The sequence below is a fragment of the Symphalangus syndactylus genome, chromosome 1 (genome assembly GCF_028878055.3).
Source record: "Symphalangus syndactylus isolate Jambi chromosome 1, NHGRI_mSymSyn1-v2.1_pri, whole genome shotgun sequence".
In the NCBI taxonomy this organism is placed as follows: domain Eukaryota; kingdom Metazoa; phylum Chordata; class Mammalia; order Primates; family Hylobatidae; genus Symphalangus; species Symphalangus syndactylus.
Genome location: NC_072423.2, coordinates 142,613,447 through 142,635,000, shown reverse-complemented (window position 1 = coordinate 142,635,000; position 21,554 = coordinate 142,613,447). Strand labels below are relative to the sequence as shown.

General features: G+C 38.8%; 1 protein-coding gene across 21 annotated transcripts in view; it reads right to left on the bottom strand.

Moving 5' to 3' along the window:
• The window catches only part of PSD3 (pleckstrin and Sec7 domain containing 3), a 555,378-nt gene that overhangs the window by 215,472 nt on the left and 318,352 nt on the right, over positions 1-21,554 (bottom strand). For 14 of the 21 annotated variants that reach the window (XM_055286530.2, XM_055286538.2, XM_055286547.2 and 11 more), the window contains one exon: positions 20,738-20,827. The exons of 1 other annotated variant lie outside the window; for it this stretch is intronic. In XM_055286530.2, coding sequence (XP_055142505.2) covers positions 20,738-20,827 — 90 coding nt within the window. Of the gene's footprint in view, positions 1-5,777; positions 6,694-16,516; positions 17,617-18,143; positions 18,282-20,737; positions 20,828-21,554 lie in introns of those variants that run through there. 6 more of the 21 variants (XM_055286602.2, XM_055286610.2, XM_055286677.2 and 3 more) reach the window with 3 other exon arrangements.

Sequence of the window (21,554 nt, the reverse complement as noted above, 5' to 3'; positions counted from 1 at the left end):
CTTTCTGCCACCATAACTTCCCTTTTTAATCCTATTTCTCATATCCAGCATGTGAAAAAAGGACCAGCTAGCTGCACTGCTTTTGTTATTTTAGCCCTTATGTATACACACTTTAGAAGGCTGAATAAAAGCAACTGTGGGCAGTTGCATCCTTTGTATTCTTCAAAGGTTGGCAGCAAGTATTCTGTGACTCCTTTGTATAGATGCATGCTTTCAAAATAAAAAGGTATATATAACTCTTTTTAAAGCTTATAAATAAATTAGGTGAAAAGGAACGGAAGTGGTAGAGAGTAATGCTAATGAAGATTTTTCCAGGCCGGGAGCGGTGGCTCACACCTGTAATCCCAGCACTTTGGGAGGCCAAGACGGGCGGATCACGAGGCCAGGAGATGGAGACTATCCTGGCTAACACGGTGAAAACCCGTCTCTACTAAAAATACAAAAAATTAGCCAGGCGTGGTGGCAGGCGCCTGTAGTCCCAGCTACTCGGGAGGCTGAGGCAGGAGAATGGCGTAAACCTGGAATGCGGAGCTTGCAGTGAGCTGAGATCGCGCCACTGCACTCCAGCCTGGGCGACAGAGCGAGACTCCGCCTCAAAAAAAAAAAAAAAAAAAAAGATTTTTCCTTTATGTGGAATTGTTATAAAAAATCAGTTATAATATGGCAGTAATGTTTAGAGACACCAAGGACCTGCCAGCATGATCTCATCATCTCTCCACGCAAGCTGGGACTGTGCTGAAGTTGTCATCCACCTAAAGTAGGGTACAAAGCCCACTCAAAATGGTCACAGAGGTAAGCCCTGTGGGGCAATACAAAAGGAGAGTGGGAGACTTTTCCCAAAGGCCACATTCTCTGGTTTGTATCAGCAGATATGGAGCTTTAAAAAGTTTAGAAATAAGAAAATCAGATTTTACATTTTCATGTGTAACTCTACTCAGTTCTAACAGCCAAAGAGAAGGTGGTACAACAATCATACCACACAACTGCCTTAGTCCTTTTAAAATAATGATTCTGCATGCTAAGTGTTGATTAACTTCTTGACATTCCTCTTATTTCTACTTTGATCTAGAAAAATCTGACGTTACAAGCCTGAATACCTCTGTAAATATTAATTAACACACATGGAGTGCATTCAAGGGATATGGCGCTCTTAGTGGACCACACATTATCATCCTTACTGTCTCCACACTGGCATTTAAGCTGTTACCCCCAACTAGAGTCCCTTCTACTCCAGCTCTATAGCACCCAATGGAACTACGTTTCAAAAGACGACAACACGCCACCATCTCAAAGGGACTTTTCCAGATGCTGCCCAGTTGAAAGTCATTTCTCCTTATTCTGAAATCCCACAGTATTTTATATGTAATTCCGCATTTATGCAGGATTTTAAAGATGCTGGCCCCCTTAGAGTCTCATCCCCTGATGATTTAATCAAATGTTCATCTAGCCACTGCTAAGAAGGGACATGGCAGATGGAACTAAGGTTACTAATCAACAAACCTTAATATAGGGAGATTATTCTGGATTATCTGGGTGGGCCCAGTGTAATCACACAAGACCTTCGAAGAGGAAGGGAGAATAGTCACTCAGAAGATGCACCAGAAGAGGAAACCAGACAGAGACAAGGCAAAAAGAAGAGGATGAGGAGGTCAGACAGTACCAGAGAGTGAGAAGAACTTGGGCCATCTCTGCTAGCTTTCAAGATGGAGGTAGCGGACCACATGCAAAGGACTAAAGGCGACCACCAGAAGCTGAGAAGGACCCGTGGCCAACAACCAACAAGAAAATGGGGACCGCAGTGCTGTGACCACATAGAACTTAATCCTTCCAACAAGCTTAATGAACTTGAAGCAGATTTACCTTCAGAGCCTCCAGAAATAGACACAGTCCTGCCTAAATCTTGATTTGGGAATGGAAAAACCGGAAGTAGAAAAAAACCAGCCAAGCAAACCCAAATCTCTAACCCACAGAACGATGAGATGATGATCAATCTGTGTTGTTTCAAGCCACTAAGTGTGTGGTGATTTGTTACGACAGCAATATGAAACTAACACATTCTCCTTCATATTGTATCCTATTTAATAGTTCAAGTCTCAGTGGGCATTAGAATCACCTGAGGGGCTTTGTAAAAACACATACAGTGTCACTCCCAGAGATATAAAATCGATGAGGGGGAAGGAAAAGTGGGAGAAGATAGCAAGTTTTTGCTTTTATCTCCCCACATGATATGCTCCCCAACATTGATTAATATTAGCATCACCCGGACAGTTCCTGCAGGTCTGTTTCCAGAGGATTCCCGTCTTCACATCCCTGAAGTAAACCACTGTTTTCTGACCTTTTCTCATGTAATTTTTGTCTATCCTAAAACCTTGAATAACAAAATCATGTAGTGTACACTCTTGTGTAAAGCTTCTTTCATTCATGATGTTGTGTGTATCAGCAGTCCATTCCTTTTCATCATTGAGTAATATTCTACTGAATGGATATTCCACAGCATCTTAATCCATTCACCTGTTTGTGGATATTTGGGTTGTTTCCAGTTTGGTGCTATTAGCAATAAAGCTGCTGTGATTATTCTTGTAACATGTGCTTTTGTTTCTCTTGAATTACTGGTTCACAGGGTAGGTATGCTTAGCTTCATAAGAACATACCAGACCTTTCTCCAACATGTTTGTACTATCTTAACAGTTTTCCATCTGAGTGAGACTATTTCAGCCTCCTACTTTTTCTCCTCTGGCCCAAGTGATTATAATGTGTAACCAGAGTTGAAAACTACTGTACTAGGCCGGGCGCGGTGGCTCACGCTTGTAATCCCAGCACTTTGGGAGGCCGAGGCGGGCGGATCACAAGGTCAGGAGATCGAGACCACGGTGAAACCTCGTCTCTACTAAAAAATACAAAAAAATTAGCCGGGCGTGGTGGCGGACGCCTGTAGTCCTAGCTACTTGGAGAGGCTGAGGCAGGAGAATGGCGTGAACCCGGGAGGCGGAGCTTGCAGTGAGCCGAGATTGCGCCACTGCACTCCAGTCTGGGCGACAGAGCGAGACTCCGTCTCAAGAAAAAAAAAAAAAAAAAGAAAACTACTGTACTAGATTAAAAATTCCTTCAGGGAAAAATCCATGACTTTTTTAAAAAAAATTTTTATTTTGAGATGGAGTCTCCATCTGTCACCCAGGTTGGGGTGCAGTGGCGCCACCTCAGCTCACTGCAACCTCCACCTCCCAGGTTCAAGCAATTCTTCTGCCTCAGCCTCTTGAGTAACTGGGATTACAGGCATGCACCACCATGCCTAGCTAATTTTTGTACTTTTAATAGACATAGGGTTGCACCATGTTGGCCAGGCTGGTCTTGAACTCCTCGGCTCAGGTGATCCACCCGCCTCAGCCTCCTAAAGTGCTGGGATTACAGGTGTGAGCCACCACACCTGGCCAAAATTCATGTCTTACTCATCTTTGCTCCCCCAACGTACTTAGCATAACCTTTAGCACAGCCAGAACTCAGGAATCCTATTAAGTTTTATATTGATACAGCTTCTGACTTTTGCCAAACATGGCAAATTTATTAAGTATGCCTTCTGTACCTCAAAATTTAATATATAATTTTGAGTAAAACAGTTCATAATTTGTATAGGTGTCCAATACCTGTTAGCTACTAAATTCTGAAATAGATGACAGCATGGCCTAAATAATAAGAGCTGCACCTCTAATCTAGCTATAGAGCCTGACACACAGCAGGGCCTTAATGAATAAAAGTGTGCTTTGGGGGGAAAAAACCTCCTTTCTCCTAATGTTTTTGTTTATTATAATTAAGCTACCAGCGTACAAATCTGCACACTTGGGAAATCCTAGCTTATGGCTCTCAATATTCTGGGAAACAAACATCCATCTGAATATCTGATCATAGGTATAGCTCCTCTCTTTCAAAAAATAAAAGACAAAATTATGCATACACTTACATTAACAATTCTACATACAATATCAAGTTGTTCATGCAGAATCACTGACACTGTGTTTTACGGAAAACCGAAATTATTTATTTAATGAGTATTTGTTGAGTATCTGATCTGTTCTAAGAATTACACTAGGTATGAGGCATACTGTGGCCAACAGGAGGGCCTCTTGTCCTTAAGAATACTGGAAGGAAGGAGATCAAATGCAAGTGATAAGCAATACTACCATCTAATCAGTATGTTCTCAAAATCCCTAACTTTTCAAATATATATATATATTTTATATATATATATTTTATATATATACATTATATATATATTTATATATATTTTTATATGTATATTTTATATATATTATATATATTTTATATATATATTTTATATATATTTTATTTATATATATATTTTATTTTTTTATATATATATATATATATATATATATATATATATTTTCTCTAAGTCTATGCCATATGACAAACAACCTGAAATGCAAATAACCTTTCGAGATACTATTTTGAGTATACATATTTGCCTTTCATTTCTGCTTTTGGGAGTGAAAGAAAGAGCACGGAAATGAGGCAAAAAGAGTAACAATGTACCCGTCTTGCATTCTCAAGGACTAATTGCTTCTGATTGCTTTTAGAATAGGTAACCTCATCGTGAAATGACTTGCTCCAGGAGCAGGAGTTCACTTCCCTTTGTGGTCTTTTACAAATGGCAGTGATTTCCAAATGAACAGGGTAGTTCATTTTTTTCTGGGAGAAAGTGTGAAGGTATCAGGATTCTTCCAACAGTCTGGGCAGACGATGAGCATGGTGGTTCACGCCTGTAATCCCAGCACTCTGGGAAGCCTAGGCGGGTGGATAATGAGGTCAGGAGCTTGAGACCAGCCTGGCCAATATGGTGAAATCCCATATCTACTAAAAATACAACAATTAGTCAGGCGTGGTGGCGTGCGCCTATATTCCCAGCTACTCAGGAGGTTAAGGCAGGAGAATCACTTGAACCCAGGAGATGGAAGTTGCAGTGAGCCGAGATCACGCCACTGTACTCCAGCCTGAGGGACAGAGCGAGACCCCAACTCCAAAAAAAGAAAAAAAAAAAAAAATCCACACAAAAGAAAAGAATGTGTGAACTCCCTCTGACGAGACGGTATGTTGTGAAGAGGAAGGTTCATATACCTGAATTACCCAGAAAATACTTCCTCGCAAGATCTGGATAATGTGGCTTCTGGCATTTCTGTGAAAACAACAATTTAGCACAAAAACTATGCTGCTATCTATGGAAAGTTTAAGGGAAGAGTAAATGTTAAAACAATTAAAACAAGCAAATAAAATGTTTTAAATAACAATAAAAATCCAACACTGACAGGGAACAGAGTTCAAGAATGGTTTTGGATACAGAAATGAATTATCCTACATTAGCACATTTTGTGATTGAAGCTAATTTCTTTAAATGCCAAAAAATCTTTATAAAATAGTTTTATTGGCAATCTTTCCAATCTATTTCACACTCCCTGTCCCCTTAATCAAACCAAGTAAACAAAACGTAACATTTTTGATGACTCATTAAGTACATCCATTACTTTGCAGTGCTGTAATGCAGCCATTCTGAGAGGCTACTGACTACACAGATTTGATTGCCTCTCTTCAAAACAACTCCAGCTGTACCATTTGGAGACCTAGTGCTCTTTAAGGTTTCAACATTTTCTCTCTACCTCACTAGCAAATCACTTCTTGCTACTGCCCCTCTATCTGAGGAACATCACTTCCTTGAAACTCCATTCTTCTAATTCATGGCCAAACTGAGAAAACAATTGTTTCTTTAAAATAATTTCAACTTAGACCAGGTGCGATGGCTCACGCCTATAATCCCACCACTTTGGGAAGCCAAGGTGGGTGGATTACCTGAGGTCAGGAGTTCCAGATCAGCCTGACCAATATGGCGAAACCCTTACTCTACTAAAAATACAAAAATTTGGAGTGCGTGGTGGCGGGTACCTGTAATCCCAACTACTCGGGAGGCTAACACAGGGGAATCGCTTGAACCTGGGAGGCAGAGGCTGCAATGAGCTGAGATCACGCCACTGCATTCCAGCCTGGGCAACAGAGTGAGACACCATCTCACAATTAAGAAATAAATAATTTCCACTTAAAAATTTATGTAATAACCTAAATGCCTGTGTTCTATTAAATTCATTTTATTAATATCAGTTGGATTTGGCTATTAACTTGCCCATGAAGAGCTGGCTCAGTGACAGTCAGCAGTAACTTGTATGCTGGTATTCGCCTACGTCTATAGGCCCATGATTATGATATGCCAGGGGGAGGATCAGGTCAAAAATTTCAAAGTGAAAACTAATTGTGGGTATTATTAAAAACAGGATCTAAATAAAGGTCTGTGAGAAATTTGTGAGGTCAGTTATTAATACATGGACTCTAATTATTCTGGCTGTTGAGAGTTATTTTTATTTTTTTGCTTGTTTTCGATTTTTTTAGTCTTTTTAAATAAGATTGACCTTCAGCTAAGTGAACTATTACTATAACAACAAATTGTTTCCCTTTATGGGATATTTTAACTGTATAATTACAAATGCCTTTAAAATAAAATTTGTTTTTTTGTACCCTTATTGGCTATGTAAATACCATGTTCAAGATAGAGTATTTGCCATGATAGTTCCACTTATCCTTGCGCTGCTGGTCTGCTGAAAGGAGGGCATCAATCCCAAGGAGCTCTTCAGTCTCCTGACATATTATAAGCAAAAAGAGCATAGCTTTTATTCACTATGTGACCAGTTACATTCATATCAATAATACATGTTCATGTTAGTGAGAGGGGCAGCAATCTTGGACTGTTATGACACTTTAAACATGCTCCAAACAAAGCCGGTGCAGCAGCTCAAGCCTGTAATCCCAGTACTTTGGGACGCCAAGGTGGGAGGATCACTTGAGGCCAGGAGTTCGAGACCAGCCTGGCCAACATGGTGGAACCCCTGTCCCTACTGAAAATACAAAAATTAGCCAGGCGGGGTGGCACGCGCCTGTAATCTCAGCTACTCGGGACGCTGAAGCACGAGAATCACTTGAACCTAGGAGGTAGAGGTTGCAGTGAGCTGAGACTGTGCCACTGCACTCCTGCCTGGGCAACAGAGTGAGACCCTGTCTGAAAATAAAATAAAAATGCTCCAAACATACAAACATTCAAATGTTTATGGATGCATCTGAATAGGAAATTATGTAGCACTCCTTCATGATCAAATTGAAAATAAATTTCAATACAAATTCCCACTGGGAATTATTAATATTCCATTATAGTACCCTTAATGATTACAACTACCGCCACTCAAAAGTTTTTTCCGTTTTTCTTTTTTTGGGGGTTAAAAATCTGTTTGTACTCTTAAGCAGCATCTGTTCTGTTAAAACGTTCTAACAGACTTCTTTTTGGTAATTTTTTTTTTTTAAGAAAACGCATGAACATGATTTGTGGATCCTTCAAAGTATTACCCTCATTATCGTCACCATTTTTCATTCATGGTCTGAACCACACCGAAAGCAGCATCATTATTCTGCCCATGATGAGCACGTGATTGAAAGCAAAAGCAAGCTGCCAGACCTCCACTGGGAGGGCAGAAGCGGAAACACGCCACTCACCTTTCATCACCTAACTCAGCTTGATTTACTGAAAAAAGCAGCAATATTCCGCATTTTAAGCCAGAACCTTTAAAGCTTTTCTCTTAAAAAGCTTGCAAACCTAGCTTTTCTCTTAAAAGGCTCTCTGACTTACACAGGACAGGCATCCAAGCCCTCTTCCTCCATGGATACTGTTGCTACCAGGTTTCCGTGACCTTCTCTTGGAAAGAACTCACCTACTCTAGGCAACAGTTGATGCTCTTTTTTTAGCTACACTTAAATACCACCCATAAGTTCCTATTTTCAACTACATACTCCGAAAATAACTCAGATCAAGTATTTTTGAGAATTCAGTTCAGGCTTTTCCTTTATAAAAAGTTCAGCCCTTTTTCCGACTGAGGTATGCTTCTTCCTCTTGTGTAGTCCTTTGGGAATAATCTTTTGAAAATGCTGCGATGACAAAAGCAATTTTCTTGGATTTAAATCTGAACATTCTCTGGTTTCATTATTAAGTATATACTTCTTTGTCTAAACCAGTAAATAGAAGGTGAGAGTTAAGAGAGTTACAACTTAACAAGTGTGATTTGGATTTACAAAGGAAAAAATAATGTTAAGAAAATGCCCAGCACTTAGACTGAAATGATCCTTAAAAGATCACCCTGTGAAGTTTTTCCAATTTCTTTTTTGCCACACAATATTTTGCTCAAAAGACATCACCAAAGGAAGTTAGAACATGACAGAAAAAAAGAACAACTTCTGCAGCAGAAGGGTAGCGGGGACAGGGAGGGGTGAACACTGGACACAGGCCCCAGGAGCCTAAACCGAAAACCTGAAAACCATAGGCATAGGCCAAATATCTCATTTTACAAATGAGGAAACTCAGGCACAAAGTGAAGTGATCACCTGGAGGCGCCACCACTAGTCACTAGCAACACTAAGACAGGCTTAGAGCCCAGCGACTTCCATAACCCAGTCAGAACAACTAGTGCATTCCACACGGGCACACTGCTAGCCACTTAACACACCTCTCCATATTTAATTCTCCTAACCGCTCTTAGAAGAAGGTATTTTTATCCCATGCCATACCTGAGAAAACTGAAAAGGATTAAGTTGCTTGGCCAAGTTAAGATATTGGGATTACTTTCTAGATCTGTAACTACTCACTTCACTCTGCCACACAGCCTTCCATGACATTCAGCCTAACAGGTCAAATAAACATTAACTGGGGTCTGGACGGGGTGGCTCACGACTGGGAGGCCGAGGTGGGTGGATCATTTGAGGTCAGGAGTTCAAGACCAGCCTTGTTAACAAGGTAAAACCCTGTCTCTACCAAAAGTACAAAAAAAAAAAAAAAAAAAAAAAATTAGCTGGGTGTGGTGGTGGATGCCTGTAATGCCAGCTACTCGGGAGGCTGTGTCAGGACAATCACTTGAACCCAGGAGGCGGAGTTTGCAGTGAGCAGAGATCATGCCACTGCATTCCAGCCTGGGCAACAGAGCAAGACTCCGTCGCAAACAAACAAACAAACAAACAAACATTAACTGGGTAGAGAAAATTCAGATTCTACTTTTTGTTCCTTTTGTACTTCATTCAGGTAAGGGACAAAGGGGCAATCAGGAAACCAGTCTACCAACAGAATCTCTAATAGGAAGCTCCAAATAATTCAATACTTCATATATTTCCTTCAATACTGTCACCACCAGCATCCAAGCCACCATCCTTCTCACATACACAATTGCAATTTTACCATCCTTCCACTTCCACTTTCCTAAACAATTCTCCGAACATCCAGAGTAAAACATGATAATAAACATAGGATCATGTTACTTTCCAGCTTTCAATTCTTCAAAACAATTCCCATTGTCTTCTTCTTAAAACGTCAGTGTTTTTAATACTGATATATGGTTTCTGAACTGTTGGTCATTATATTATACTCAGTACTTTAAAAGAATGACCAAGAGTAGTAAAATTTCCTTAAGCCAATTTTTATATGATGCCTAAAACCTCTGGCTGAATAGACAAACTGGCTCATCTTTTTTTTTTTTTAGAGTGGACTTGTTCATTATTTTTGTCATTGTTTTACTGAGAGAATTACAAATTCACAGGCAGTTGTAAGAAAAGAACAGACTCCTTGTGCCATTTACCCAGTCTCCTCCAATGGTAACATCTGCAAAACTATAGTATGATAGCACAAACCAGAATGCTGACATTAATAAAACCTAGTCTTATTCTGATGTCTCCAGCTATACTTGTACTCAGTGTTAATCAGGAAGTAAAGATGAGAGAGGAGAGAGCAACAATGAGAGTGGGAAGATAAAATAGGGAAAAAAGACTTCATGTTAAGCAACATTGCTTAGGTTAAGCATTCTGGTAGAAAATATTGAAAAGTAGGGCAATTGTCAGTGTTAAATTTCCAATCTTCTCTCTGGCGGAAATTTCCATCTCTCTCTAGATGGAACTCAGAAAGAGAGATGGGTCAGTTTTACTCTTTTTTTTTTCTTTTCTTTTTCTTTTTCTTTTTTTTTTTTTTTTTAAGAAGAATCATTACAGCTTTTGCTGTCACTCTGTGTGAACAGATCCTTTTTGGGGTTTGAACTTACAAAAATGGCTTACCTCTAGATTTTTAATGGCTGATTCATTTGTTGTTCTTTACCCTTACATATAGCTGTAACTGATTAAAAAGCCTAATGGTCACAAACCTGAGAGCATCACTTTGTATTTCCTAATTACGTTTCTTCCTTGTCCAAAAAGATGCAATAATCTTTATTTAAAATGTGTTTTATCTTTGCTGATCTTTTGAGTCTATTTAAATTCTACCTTCTTGGCTAATTACTCCATCATTTTCACAAATTATTTTTCCCTAAGAAAACCAAATGAGAAAATTATGTTTAAAACAACATATATAATCCTTTCAGCTGACAAGATAGGTTAAAAACGGGATTGAGGTATCCTACATATTCTTGGAACCGTCTCCTAAGAGAATCTTGCCTAAACTCTGTCCTTTGAGAAAGCAAGGGAAAACAAATGCATTTGAATGACAACTTTTATTAGGATTCTAACCAACAGACTATGTAACAATTTAATTCACTGTTTTTTTTAATCACTCTGTTCATGGAATGAAGCTTATAAATCCTGCTAGGGCAAGCATACTAATTTACATCCTTTCAATTTAACCCATTCTTCACACACACAGACACACACACATTCTCTCTCTCTCTCTCTCAGGCCAAGCATACTGATTTACATCCTTTCAATTTAACCCATTCTTCACACACACACACACACACACACTCTCTCTCTCTCTCTCTCAGGCCAAGCATACTGATTTACATCCTTTCAATTTAACCCATTCTTCACACACACACACACACACACACACACACACACACACACACACACTCTCTCTCTCTCTCTCTCTCACACACACACACACACACACACTCTCTCTCTCTCTCTCTCTCTCACACACACACACACACACACACACACTCTCTCTCTCTTTCTTCCGCATTAAAACTTTTGGTCTTCCCTTAAGGGAAGACGTGCTAATTTCAAAGTTCATAAATTCCCAAGTAAAGCAATTTCTATAAAAAAACTTAAAAATTTAAAGAATATTCTAATGTCAAACATCTAATAGTAAGCAATAACCTAAAAGACTGTCATACTGATTGGTATCTGTAAGATTTATTTCCCTACGTTTTTAATGATTTCCAGTGACACTGTCTTCTAACTAGAATTATTCTTAGAGCTACTTGTGTATTTAAATACATTCAAGGTATGTTTTTAAACATTCTGCAAATTGTGTTCAGTTTTATCACAAATATTTGGAAGATTTTGTTTTGTTGTTTCTGTTCTTTCCATCAATAAGTTGGTATAAAAATTCTTAAAGGAGAGACTGTTTCAGCTAATTTCTTTCTACTCTCCCTTGGTACTTACTGCATTTAACTGCTGCTCAAAAAAGAAATAAAGATCTAACAATGACTGGAATAAAAATACTAAGGAGAGCAGTATCTGAGTATTAAATGGTAGATGGCAATGGGAAAGTGGGACAGAAAAAACTGGGTTCATGTCATGTCAAAATCTACAGTCTCGATGTCTCTTCAGAATGAAATTATTGGACAGCCAATAACTGACCTTCCACCCTATATGTTCCTAGACCATTTGCCAGCATCTTCTTGTCTTTTCTTTCTCAGTTTCTTCCCTTCTTTCATGTAAATACATTTTCACATGGACAACTCATCTCTAAATATATAAATACCTGGTGACCATCACTAAAAGGCCCTATGTCTTTTCTGTATATAATGAGAAATGGAGAATTATTAACCTCCAGAGTTAGAAATGCAGAGCAGATTCGATAGAAGATAGAAGGGCAGCTTTTCTGTTACAATCAAGAACAAGGGTTTCCTATGAAACTCAGTAGAAATAAAATTCAGGGAACAGAAAGGCAGAGGAGCAAGACACTGCATTTTGAACATAAGATAGAGGAACTTTCAAGAAAATTCTTAGTTTTAAATGTTTTAACTGACAAATGAAAACTATATGGTGTACAATGTGATATTTTGAGTATACATATATACTGTACAATGATTAAAGCTAATTAACATGTTTCTCACCTCACATACTGTTTTGTGATGAGAACATTCAAAATCTATTCTCCTAGTAATTTTCAAATAAACAATATGATGTTATTAACTATAGTCACCATGCTATACAACAGAGCTCCAGGATTTATTTATATAGTCTAAAGGAAACTGTACCTTTTGTTTGAATCCCCACCATCCCCAGACCCTGGTAACCACCATTCTACTCCTTGAATCTGTGAGATCAACTTTTTTAGATTCCACTGTAAGAGAGATCATGCGGTATTTGTTTTTCTGTGCCTGGCTTATTTCATTTAGTGTAATGTCCTCCAGATTTATCGATGTGACAAATGACAGAATTCCTCATTTTAAGGCCAAATAATATTCCACTGTACATATCTACCACATTTTATCCATTCATCTGCTGATGAACATTTAGGATGATTCCATATCTGGGCTGTTAATGAATTTTCAAAGGTTATTCTACAGAGTGAAGAGTTTCAGAAATATGCACACAATCAAAAGCCAACACTTCACTAGTTGGTATCAGCCACTGATGAGACTGGGGGAAATAAGTCCCCAGGCTGACACAGTCAAGAGTCCATAAAAACTGCCCCGAGACAAAGCAGAATCCCAACAATTCCTGGACCTGATCCTTCAGACCAAGGCCTCTCCATTAGACAGGCACATGTCTAGCAACCCTTGTTTCCCCCAGGGATGTTTTAATCACTTCAAGTAATTCACATCTGCATCAATATTCCAGGATAATCTTGGGATCTTAGGAGAATATGAACTAGTTTGCTTCCTCAAAGGTTCTTCAAGATTCCAGGACCAGTCCAAGAGCCAGTGCACCCTAGTACTTCCCCTCTTGTAGCATCAAAGGGGGAAGTCACTAAAAACACAAATCAAATGTCAGGTATAAAAATGTGGGAAGAGGGATAGGCCCAGGAGAAAGACGCTGTTAACAAGGTCAAAAGGTAAGGGTTAAGCAAGATTCATTTTCAGTCAATGTCACAGGTGATTCCTTTCAAAGAGCAGAGGATATGTATCCTTGGAAAGCAGCAAGCTAAAAAGCGACGGTGGGTAGAGGTTTTGACTACTACCATTAATCTCACTCGCCTCTAAAAAAATCTTAAACCCAGATACCTGCAGGAAGGGATACGGCCCCATTCCAGCCCACTTTAGGCTGAGTAAAATAATATCAAAAATAAAAAGTTTTAATGGCTAACAGACAATACTTACTATATGTGAGGACTCTAAAATCTCCCATTTTATAGATGAGGATATTGAAATACAGTATTTACTTGAAGTAGTTCCCTGACTATTAAGAGACAGAACCTGGTACTTTTTTTTTTTTTTTTTTTTGTGGGTAGGGGAAATTGCATTTCTTTTTTTTTTTATTATTATACTTTAGGTTTTAGGGTACATGTGCACAATGTGCAGGTTTGTTACATATGTACCCATGTGCCATGTTGTTTTGCTGCACCCATTAACTCGTCATTTAGCATTAGGTATATCTCCTAATGCTGTCCCTCCGCCCTTCCCCCACTCCACAACAGTCCCCGGAGTGTGATGTTCCCCTTCCTGTGTTCATGAGTTCTCATTGTTCGATTCCCACCTATGAGTGAGAACATGCGGTGTTTGCTTTTTTGTCCTTGCGATAGTTTACTGAGAATGATGTTTTCCAGTTTCATCCATGTCCCTACAAAGGACATGAACTCATCATTTTTTATGGCTGCATACTATTCCATGGTGTATATGTGCCACATTTTCTTAATCCAGTCTATCGTTGTTGGACATTTGGATTGGTTCCAACTCTTCGCTATTGTGAATAGTGCCGCAATAAACATACGTGTGCATGTGTCTTTATAGCAGCATGATTTATAGTCCTTTGGGTATATACCCAGTAATGGGATGGCTGGGTCAAATGGTATTTCTAGTTCTAGATCCCTGAGGAATCGCCACACTGACTTCCACAATGCTTGAACTAGTTTACAGTCCCACCAACAGTGTAAAAGTGTTCCTATTTCTCCACATTCTCTGCAGCACCTGTTGTTTCCTGACTTTTTAATGATGGCCATTCTAACTGGTGTGAGATGGTATCTCACTGTGGTTTTGATTTGCATTTCTCTGATGGCCAGTGATGATGAGCATTTCTTCATGTGTTTTTTGGCTGCATAAATGTCTTCTTTTGAGAAGTGTCTGTTCATGTCCTTTGCCCACTTTTTGATGGGGTTGTTTTTTTCTTGTAAATTTGTTTGAGTTCATTGTAGATTCTGGATATTAGCCATTTGTCAGATGAGTAGGTTGCAAAAATTTTCTCCCATTCTGTAGGTTGCCTGTTCACTCTGATGGTAGTTTCTTTTGCTGTGCAGAAGCTCTTTAGTTTAATTAGATCCCATTTGTCAATTTTGGCTTTTGTTGCCATTGCTTTTGGTGTTTTAGACATGAAGTCCTTGCCCACGCCTATGTCCTGAATGGTATTGCCTAGGTTTTCTTGTAGGATTTTAATGGTTTTAGGTCTAACATTTAAGTCTTTAATCCATCTTGAATTAATTTTTGTATAAGGTGTAAGGAAGGGATCCAGTTTCAGCTTTCTACATATGGCTAGCCAGTTTTCCCAGCACCATTTATTAAATAGGGAATCCTTTCCCCATTTCTTGTTTTTGTCAGGTTTGTCAAAGATCAGATAGTTGTAGGTATGCGGCATCATTTCTGAGGACTCTGTTCTGTTCCATTGATCTATGTCTCTGTTGTGGTACCAGTACCATGCTGTTTTGGTTACTGTAGCCTTGTAGTATAGTTTGAAGTCAGGTAGCGTGATGCCTCCAGCTTTGTTCTTTTGGCTTAGGATTGACTTGGCAATGGGGGCTCTTTTTTGGTTCCATATGAACTTTAAAGTAGTTTTTTCCAATTCTGTGAAGAAAGTCATTGGTAGCTTGATGGGGATGGCATTGAATCTATAAATTACCTTGGGCAGTATGGCCATTTTCACGATATCGATTCTTCCAACCCATGAGCATGGAATGTTCTTCCATTTGTTTGTATCCTCTTTTATTTCATTGAGCAGTGGTTTGTAGTTCTCCTTGAAGAGGTCCTTCACATCCCTTGTAAGTTGGATTCCTAGGTATTTTATTCTCTTTGAAGCAATTGTGAATGGGAGTTCACTCATGATTTGGCTCTCTGTTTGTCTGTGATTGGTGTACAAGAATGCTTGTGATTTTTGTACATTGATTTTGTATCCTGAGACTTTGCTGAAGTTGCTAATCAACTTAAGGAGATTTTGGGCTGAGACAATGGGGCTTTCTAGATATACAATCATGTCATCTGCAAACAGGGACAATTTGACTTCCTCTTTTCCTAATTGAATACCCTTTATTTCCTTCTCCTGCCTGATTGCTCTGGCCAGAACTTCCAGCACTATGTTGAATAGGAGTGGTGAGAGAGGGCATCCCTGTCTGGTGCCAGTTTTCAAAGGGAATGCTTCCAGTTTTTGCCCATTCAGTATGATATTGGCTGTGGGTCTGTCATAGATAGCTCTTATTATTTTGAGATATGTCCTATCAATACCTAATTTATTGAGAGTTTTTAGCATGAAGGGTTGTTGAATTTTGTCAAAGGCCTTTTCTGCATCTATTGAGATAATCATGTGGTTTTTGTCTTTGGTTCTGTTTATATGCTGGATTACATTTATTGATTTGCATATGTTGAACCAACCTTGCATCCCAGGGATGAAGCCCACTTGATCATGGTGTATAAGCTTTTTGATGTGCTGCTGGATTTCGTTTGCCAGTATTTTATTGAGGATTTTTGCATCAATGTTCATCAAGGATATTGGTCTGAAATTCTCTTTTTTGGTTGTGTCTCTGCCAGGCTTTGGTATCAGGACAATGCTGGTTTCATAAAATGTGTTAGGGAGGATTCCCTCTTTTTCTATCGATTGGAATAGTTTCAGAGGGAATGGTACCAGTTCCTCCTTGTACCTCTGGTAGAATTCGGCTGTGAATCCATCAGGTCCTGGACTCTTTTTGGTTGGTAAGCTATTGATTATTGCCACAATTTCAGAACCTGTTATTAGTCTATTCAGAGATTCAACTTCTTCCTAGTTTAGTCTTGGGAGGGTGTATTTGTCGAGGAATTTATCCATTTCTTCTAGATTTTCTAGTTTATTTGTGTAGAGGTGTTTGTAGTATTCTCTGATGGTAGATTGTATTTCTGTGGGATCGGTGGTGATATCCCCTTTTTCATTTTTTTTGCATCTATTTGATTCTTCTCTCTTTTCTTCTTTATTAGTCTTGCTAGCGGTCTATCAATTTTGTTGATCTTTTCAAAAAACCAGCTCCTGGATTCATTAATTTTTTGAAGGGTTTTTGGTGTCTCTATTTCCTTCAGTTCTGCTCTGATTTTAGTTATTTCTAGCCTTCTGCTAGCTTTTGAATGTGTTTGCTCTTGCTTTTCTAGTTCTTTTAATTGTGATGTTAGGGTGTCAATTTTGGATCTTTCCTGCTTTCTCTTGTGGGCATTTAGTGCTATAAATTTCCCTCTACACACTGCTTTGAATGTGTCCCAGAGATTCCGGTATGTTGTGTCTTTGTTCTCGTTGGTTTCAAAGAACATCTTTATTTCTGCCTTCATTTCATTATGTACCAGAACCTGGTATTAGAACCCAGTCAGTACAGCTCTCAAATCATAATCTCAATTCTCATACCATACTGTCTCTCAAAACACAGCCTACAATACAGAGCTAGCCCGCATTCTACATTCTTATCCCTCTTTATTCATGTCCTTAGTAGCTGTAATACTTACTAGAGCCTTACGAATGTTTTACGAAATCTATCAGACCCAAAGGGGAACCTCCCCTTTCTCTTCCATCGTTCCCAAGGATGCTTGAATACAAACCACATGCAACTGCTGGGATGGGCAGAGCAGGTAGAAACATGATCACAGGGCTAATCAGAAACTTGTAAGACAATAACAAACTTTTCTGTGTTTATCTGTACTATGTGAATCATACCAGATGATCTGGCCTATTTTGTTAAATGAATGACTGTCTTGATTTGGTCATGTAGTTGAGAGGGGTACATATGAGAATGTCTTTGGATGAAAGAAGGGGCAGGAAATGCAATGGAATAATAACCAAGATAACGAGTCCTTTACTTATACTTCAAAAGGCCATCTGACATGGTTTGTGTCCCCACCAAAACTCATGTTGAATAATAATCCATAGTACTGGATGTGGGGTCTGGTGGGAGGTGATTGGATGAGGAGGGCGGAGTTCTCATGAATGGGTCAGCACCATCCCCTTGGTGCTGTTCTGATGGTGACGAGTGAGCTCTCCTGAGCTATGGTTATTTAATAGTGTGGAGTATCTCCCTCCTCCCTCTCTTCTTCCTGCTCTGGGCATGTAAGATGTGCCTGCCTCCACTTCCGCCATGATTTTAGGTCTCCTGAGGCCTCCCTAGCCAAGCAGATGCCAGCATCATGCTTTCTGTACAGCCCGCAGAACCACGACCCAAACAAATCTCTGTTCTTTATAAATTACTCAGTATCAGGTATTTCTTTACAGCAGTGGGAGAATGGACTCATACATCATTTCAAACATCGCCTCCTCCCAGCCTTCTGCTTTGAGGAACCTAAGTAATATCCTATCACTGGTTGTCTTCTGATATCCAACTTATTTCACTTTTATTACAGATATCCCTATCTTATACTCTAAACACCTTGTATGGGAAAAAAGTCGAATATCGGTTTAGGTTATTTGAGTAAACAATGGAAACTGCAATGGATTTTTAAACTAAAAAGGGACTCAACATATCATCTATCCCTTCAATACAGTATAAGGCAAATTCAGAAGCAAAATATTAATTAAATTAACTGAATTAAATGACTATACAAGCTTCTCATTTCTCACACATTTAAATATGTCAGGGTCTATTTTTTCTTAACCCTTTCTCTTCAGAAAACAACAACAACAAAAAAACAGAATTTGGCTTATATTTTTATTTCAACATGGAATAACTGTTCATTTTATGGAGAAAGACACCTCCAATGTTTCTCATTAGTCTGTAATCTGTGAGGACAGGTGCCCATTTGGTTTCAGCATCTTCTCCAATCCCACAACACCTAGTAAACACACAGCAGACCTTCAATAAATGTTCCCAACTACCAAATGGCACGGAACAACAGACATAAAAATACAAATGTTACTTCTGGGCCAAAGAAATCTGAACAGACATAAATCCAAACGTTACTTTTGATCCAAATTAATCTAAAAGTATCAAGGTCAATACGTAACAATAAAAGCCTCAGTTTATGTAACTTTAAGCTTTTTTTACATTGAATCTAGCAGTTTCTATATATGATTATGAGGAAACCTAATAAAGGTCATAATTTTTCCTTTTATTTCACAAAAAATAAACTTAATGTCACACATGCCTGTAACATGGAGATTGGAAAGGTGGCAAAGAAAGAGAGAATGACCATGATATTAAAAAACCTGTATGACGACACCAAACTTTGAAAAGTTTCTATGTATGTATGTATCTGTGCAGTGCATATATAACTATATTTTCCCCCAGAATTCAAGTACATCCTCCACCCAATAATTTATCTCAGCAGGGAATCCAGCGATAGCTATCCTAAGAGAAAGAGAATGAGAAAAAAAGACACCAAAAGAAAAATAGAAAGCCAAAGGGAAAGGAAAAGACAGAAATAAAAAGAAACCAGGAGAAAAGGAAGGCAGGAAGAAGAGGAAAGGGAAGGAAAACCGGACAGCACACAGAATAGAGGAATGAAACAAACATGGTTTAAAGAAAATCTTTTCTTACTGAAATTTTCAGTAATACCCATTCCTACTGAAATAGAAAAGCTATCTTGGGGGGGTGAGCGGCTGGGGTTTGTTACAGAAGAGAATCAAGATTTCACTTGACAATTACCATACTAACCACCACCATTTTCTGTATCATTTCACTATCACCTTCTCACAACAAAAAAACAAATAATACATACTTTCCCCTGAGGTTTATAAACATAATCTCATTGCACAACAGCAACAAATCATCTGGCAAATTCTTGGTAGACGAAGTCAAAGAACACGTCTACTCAAGATGAACAGTAGCCTCTGGACTGTATATTAACCATATATAGGGTTTCATACAGCACCACCAAACATGCCATAAATTAGCCAATAATTTGCCAACAGTCATGCAGGTTACCATAAGCCTACCACTAAATTCTAAAAGCTTCACTATGCAAATTTTCCTGTCAACTTTCATTTCTGACATAAGTTGATAAAAGCCTCACAAATCCTCTCTTAGAGAGACTCCATAATTTTCCACGCAAATACCACGACTGAAAAAAGTCTTGTTAACACTGCATGGATTCAACGGAAGATATAAAACATCTTTATCACGTCACAATCCTGCACCATTTATCTCCTGCTCCCATTCAGAATTTTACCTTTAGAAATGGCAGCACTTGCTGTACAAAGGACCTAAAAAAATGCCTTCTTTACTCCATAAATTAAAGCTACTTTTCTTCCTGATTTTTTTTCATAACTTTTTGTAATGTGCTGCAAATAAAGTTAGTAAGACTAAGAATGTCATAATACCACATCGTAATGCCTTCTTTCATCTACCATAGTAGGTAAGACTTTCCAAATCTGGCAGAACTCTATTCTATGTAGCTTAAAAGTTACATAAAACATAACAAAGGACTTCTCTTTCAACATTTCCATATCATATCATACATTTCCATACCATAGCTGATTCAAATGTCACCTTTCTCAAAAATTCATTTAAAGAAATCGATTCCAAAAGAAACCTATGCGTGTACTAAGTTTTTTAAAAAGCTAGAATCAAATAGAGAACTGTAAAAACCACATTCTCAATGTATACATCTTACCCTACAACTCCCCAAATATTCATATTACCATTATTTTGTACTCAATCAAATGCCAATCTCATTTACAATGCTGGAGAATGCATGAATTCCAAAGTTGATTTTGTGGTCTCCTTGAAAACAATCCGATGATGGGGAAAGACATGCTGATTATTGCCAATAATAAAGCCGAATGCAAATAATTCAGGCATTCTACAATCACTGAGAATTTAATTTAATCTCTTTCCAGAGACAACCTGAGTGGCTCTGAGACTAGGGATTGAACACAGCTGTAACTGTTTCCATCAGACTAGGGATTGAACACAGCTGTAACTGTTTCCATCACAGCCTGCAAATGCTGCTGTTTCCGTAGTGCATATGCCTTTGCGACCTTTCTCAAATTCTGATAGTCTATTTACAAATAAATCCAACAAAAACTGCCACTCACTATTTGTATCACCAACCATTCCCAATTTACTTACCTCAGTATTATTGATTACAACACAGACTTCTAGAAATTATCAACTTAAGGTACTTTGCAGCATGAAAAATCAAGGACAAGGCTTAAAAGAAACATCACCAATAAAACCAAAAGCAAAAAGGAAAATACTTAAGTGATCCTTAGCCTACTTAGGATTAAGCTGTAAGCAGCAAATATAGAAACATAAGCACACACTAAAAACCAATAGTTCCATGCTTACTTTCAGCAGATCCTTGGAGAAATCAACACCCTCATTTACCCCTTGCAGATTTGCAATGAACTCCTGACAGGTCATCTTCTTTCCAATATTCTGAAACAGAGGCAAACAGTACATCACTATGACATTCATGGAATTAAGACTGATTCATAAATATATGATGAGGCAGACAATAATTTGTTTTTAAAAACATAACTAGGCCGGGTGTGGTGGCTCACACCTGTAATCTCTGCACTTTGGGAGGCCGAGGTGGGTGGATCACGAGGTTAGGAGATAGAGACCATCCTGGCTAACACCAGGCTATGTTTAGTAGAAACCCCATCCACTACTAACATGTTTAGTAGAAACCCGGTCTCTAATAAAAACACAGAAAATTAGCTGGGCATGGTAGCATGCACCTGTAGTCTCAGCTACTCGGGAGGCTGGGGCAGGAGAATCGCTTGAACCCGGGAGACAGAGATTGCAGTGAGCGGAGATGGCGCCACTGCACTCCAGCATGGGTGACAGAGCGAGACTCTGTCTCAAAAAAACAAAAAACAAAAAACAACAAACAAACAAAAAACATAACTAGGCATGTATTTACAAATAGAGGGCTGGGCACAGTGGCTCCTGACTCACGTCTGTAATCCCAGCACTTTGGGAGGCTGAGGTGCATGGATTACTTGAGGTCAAGAGTTTGAGACCAGCCTGGCCAACGTGGCAAAACCCTGTCTCTACTAAAAATACAAAATTTAGCCAGGCGTGGTGGCAGGTGCCTGTAGTCCCAGCAGGCACCCGTAGTCCCAGCTACTCAGGAGGTTAAGGCATGAGAATCACTTGA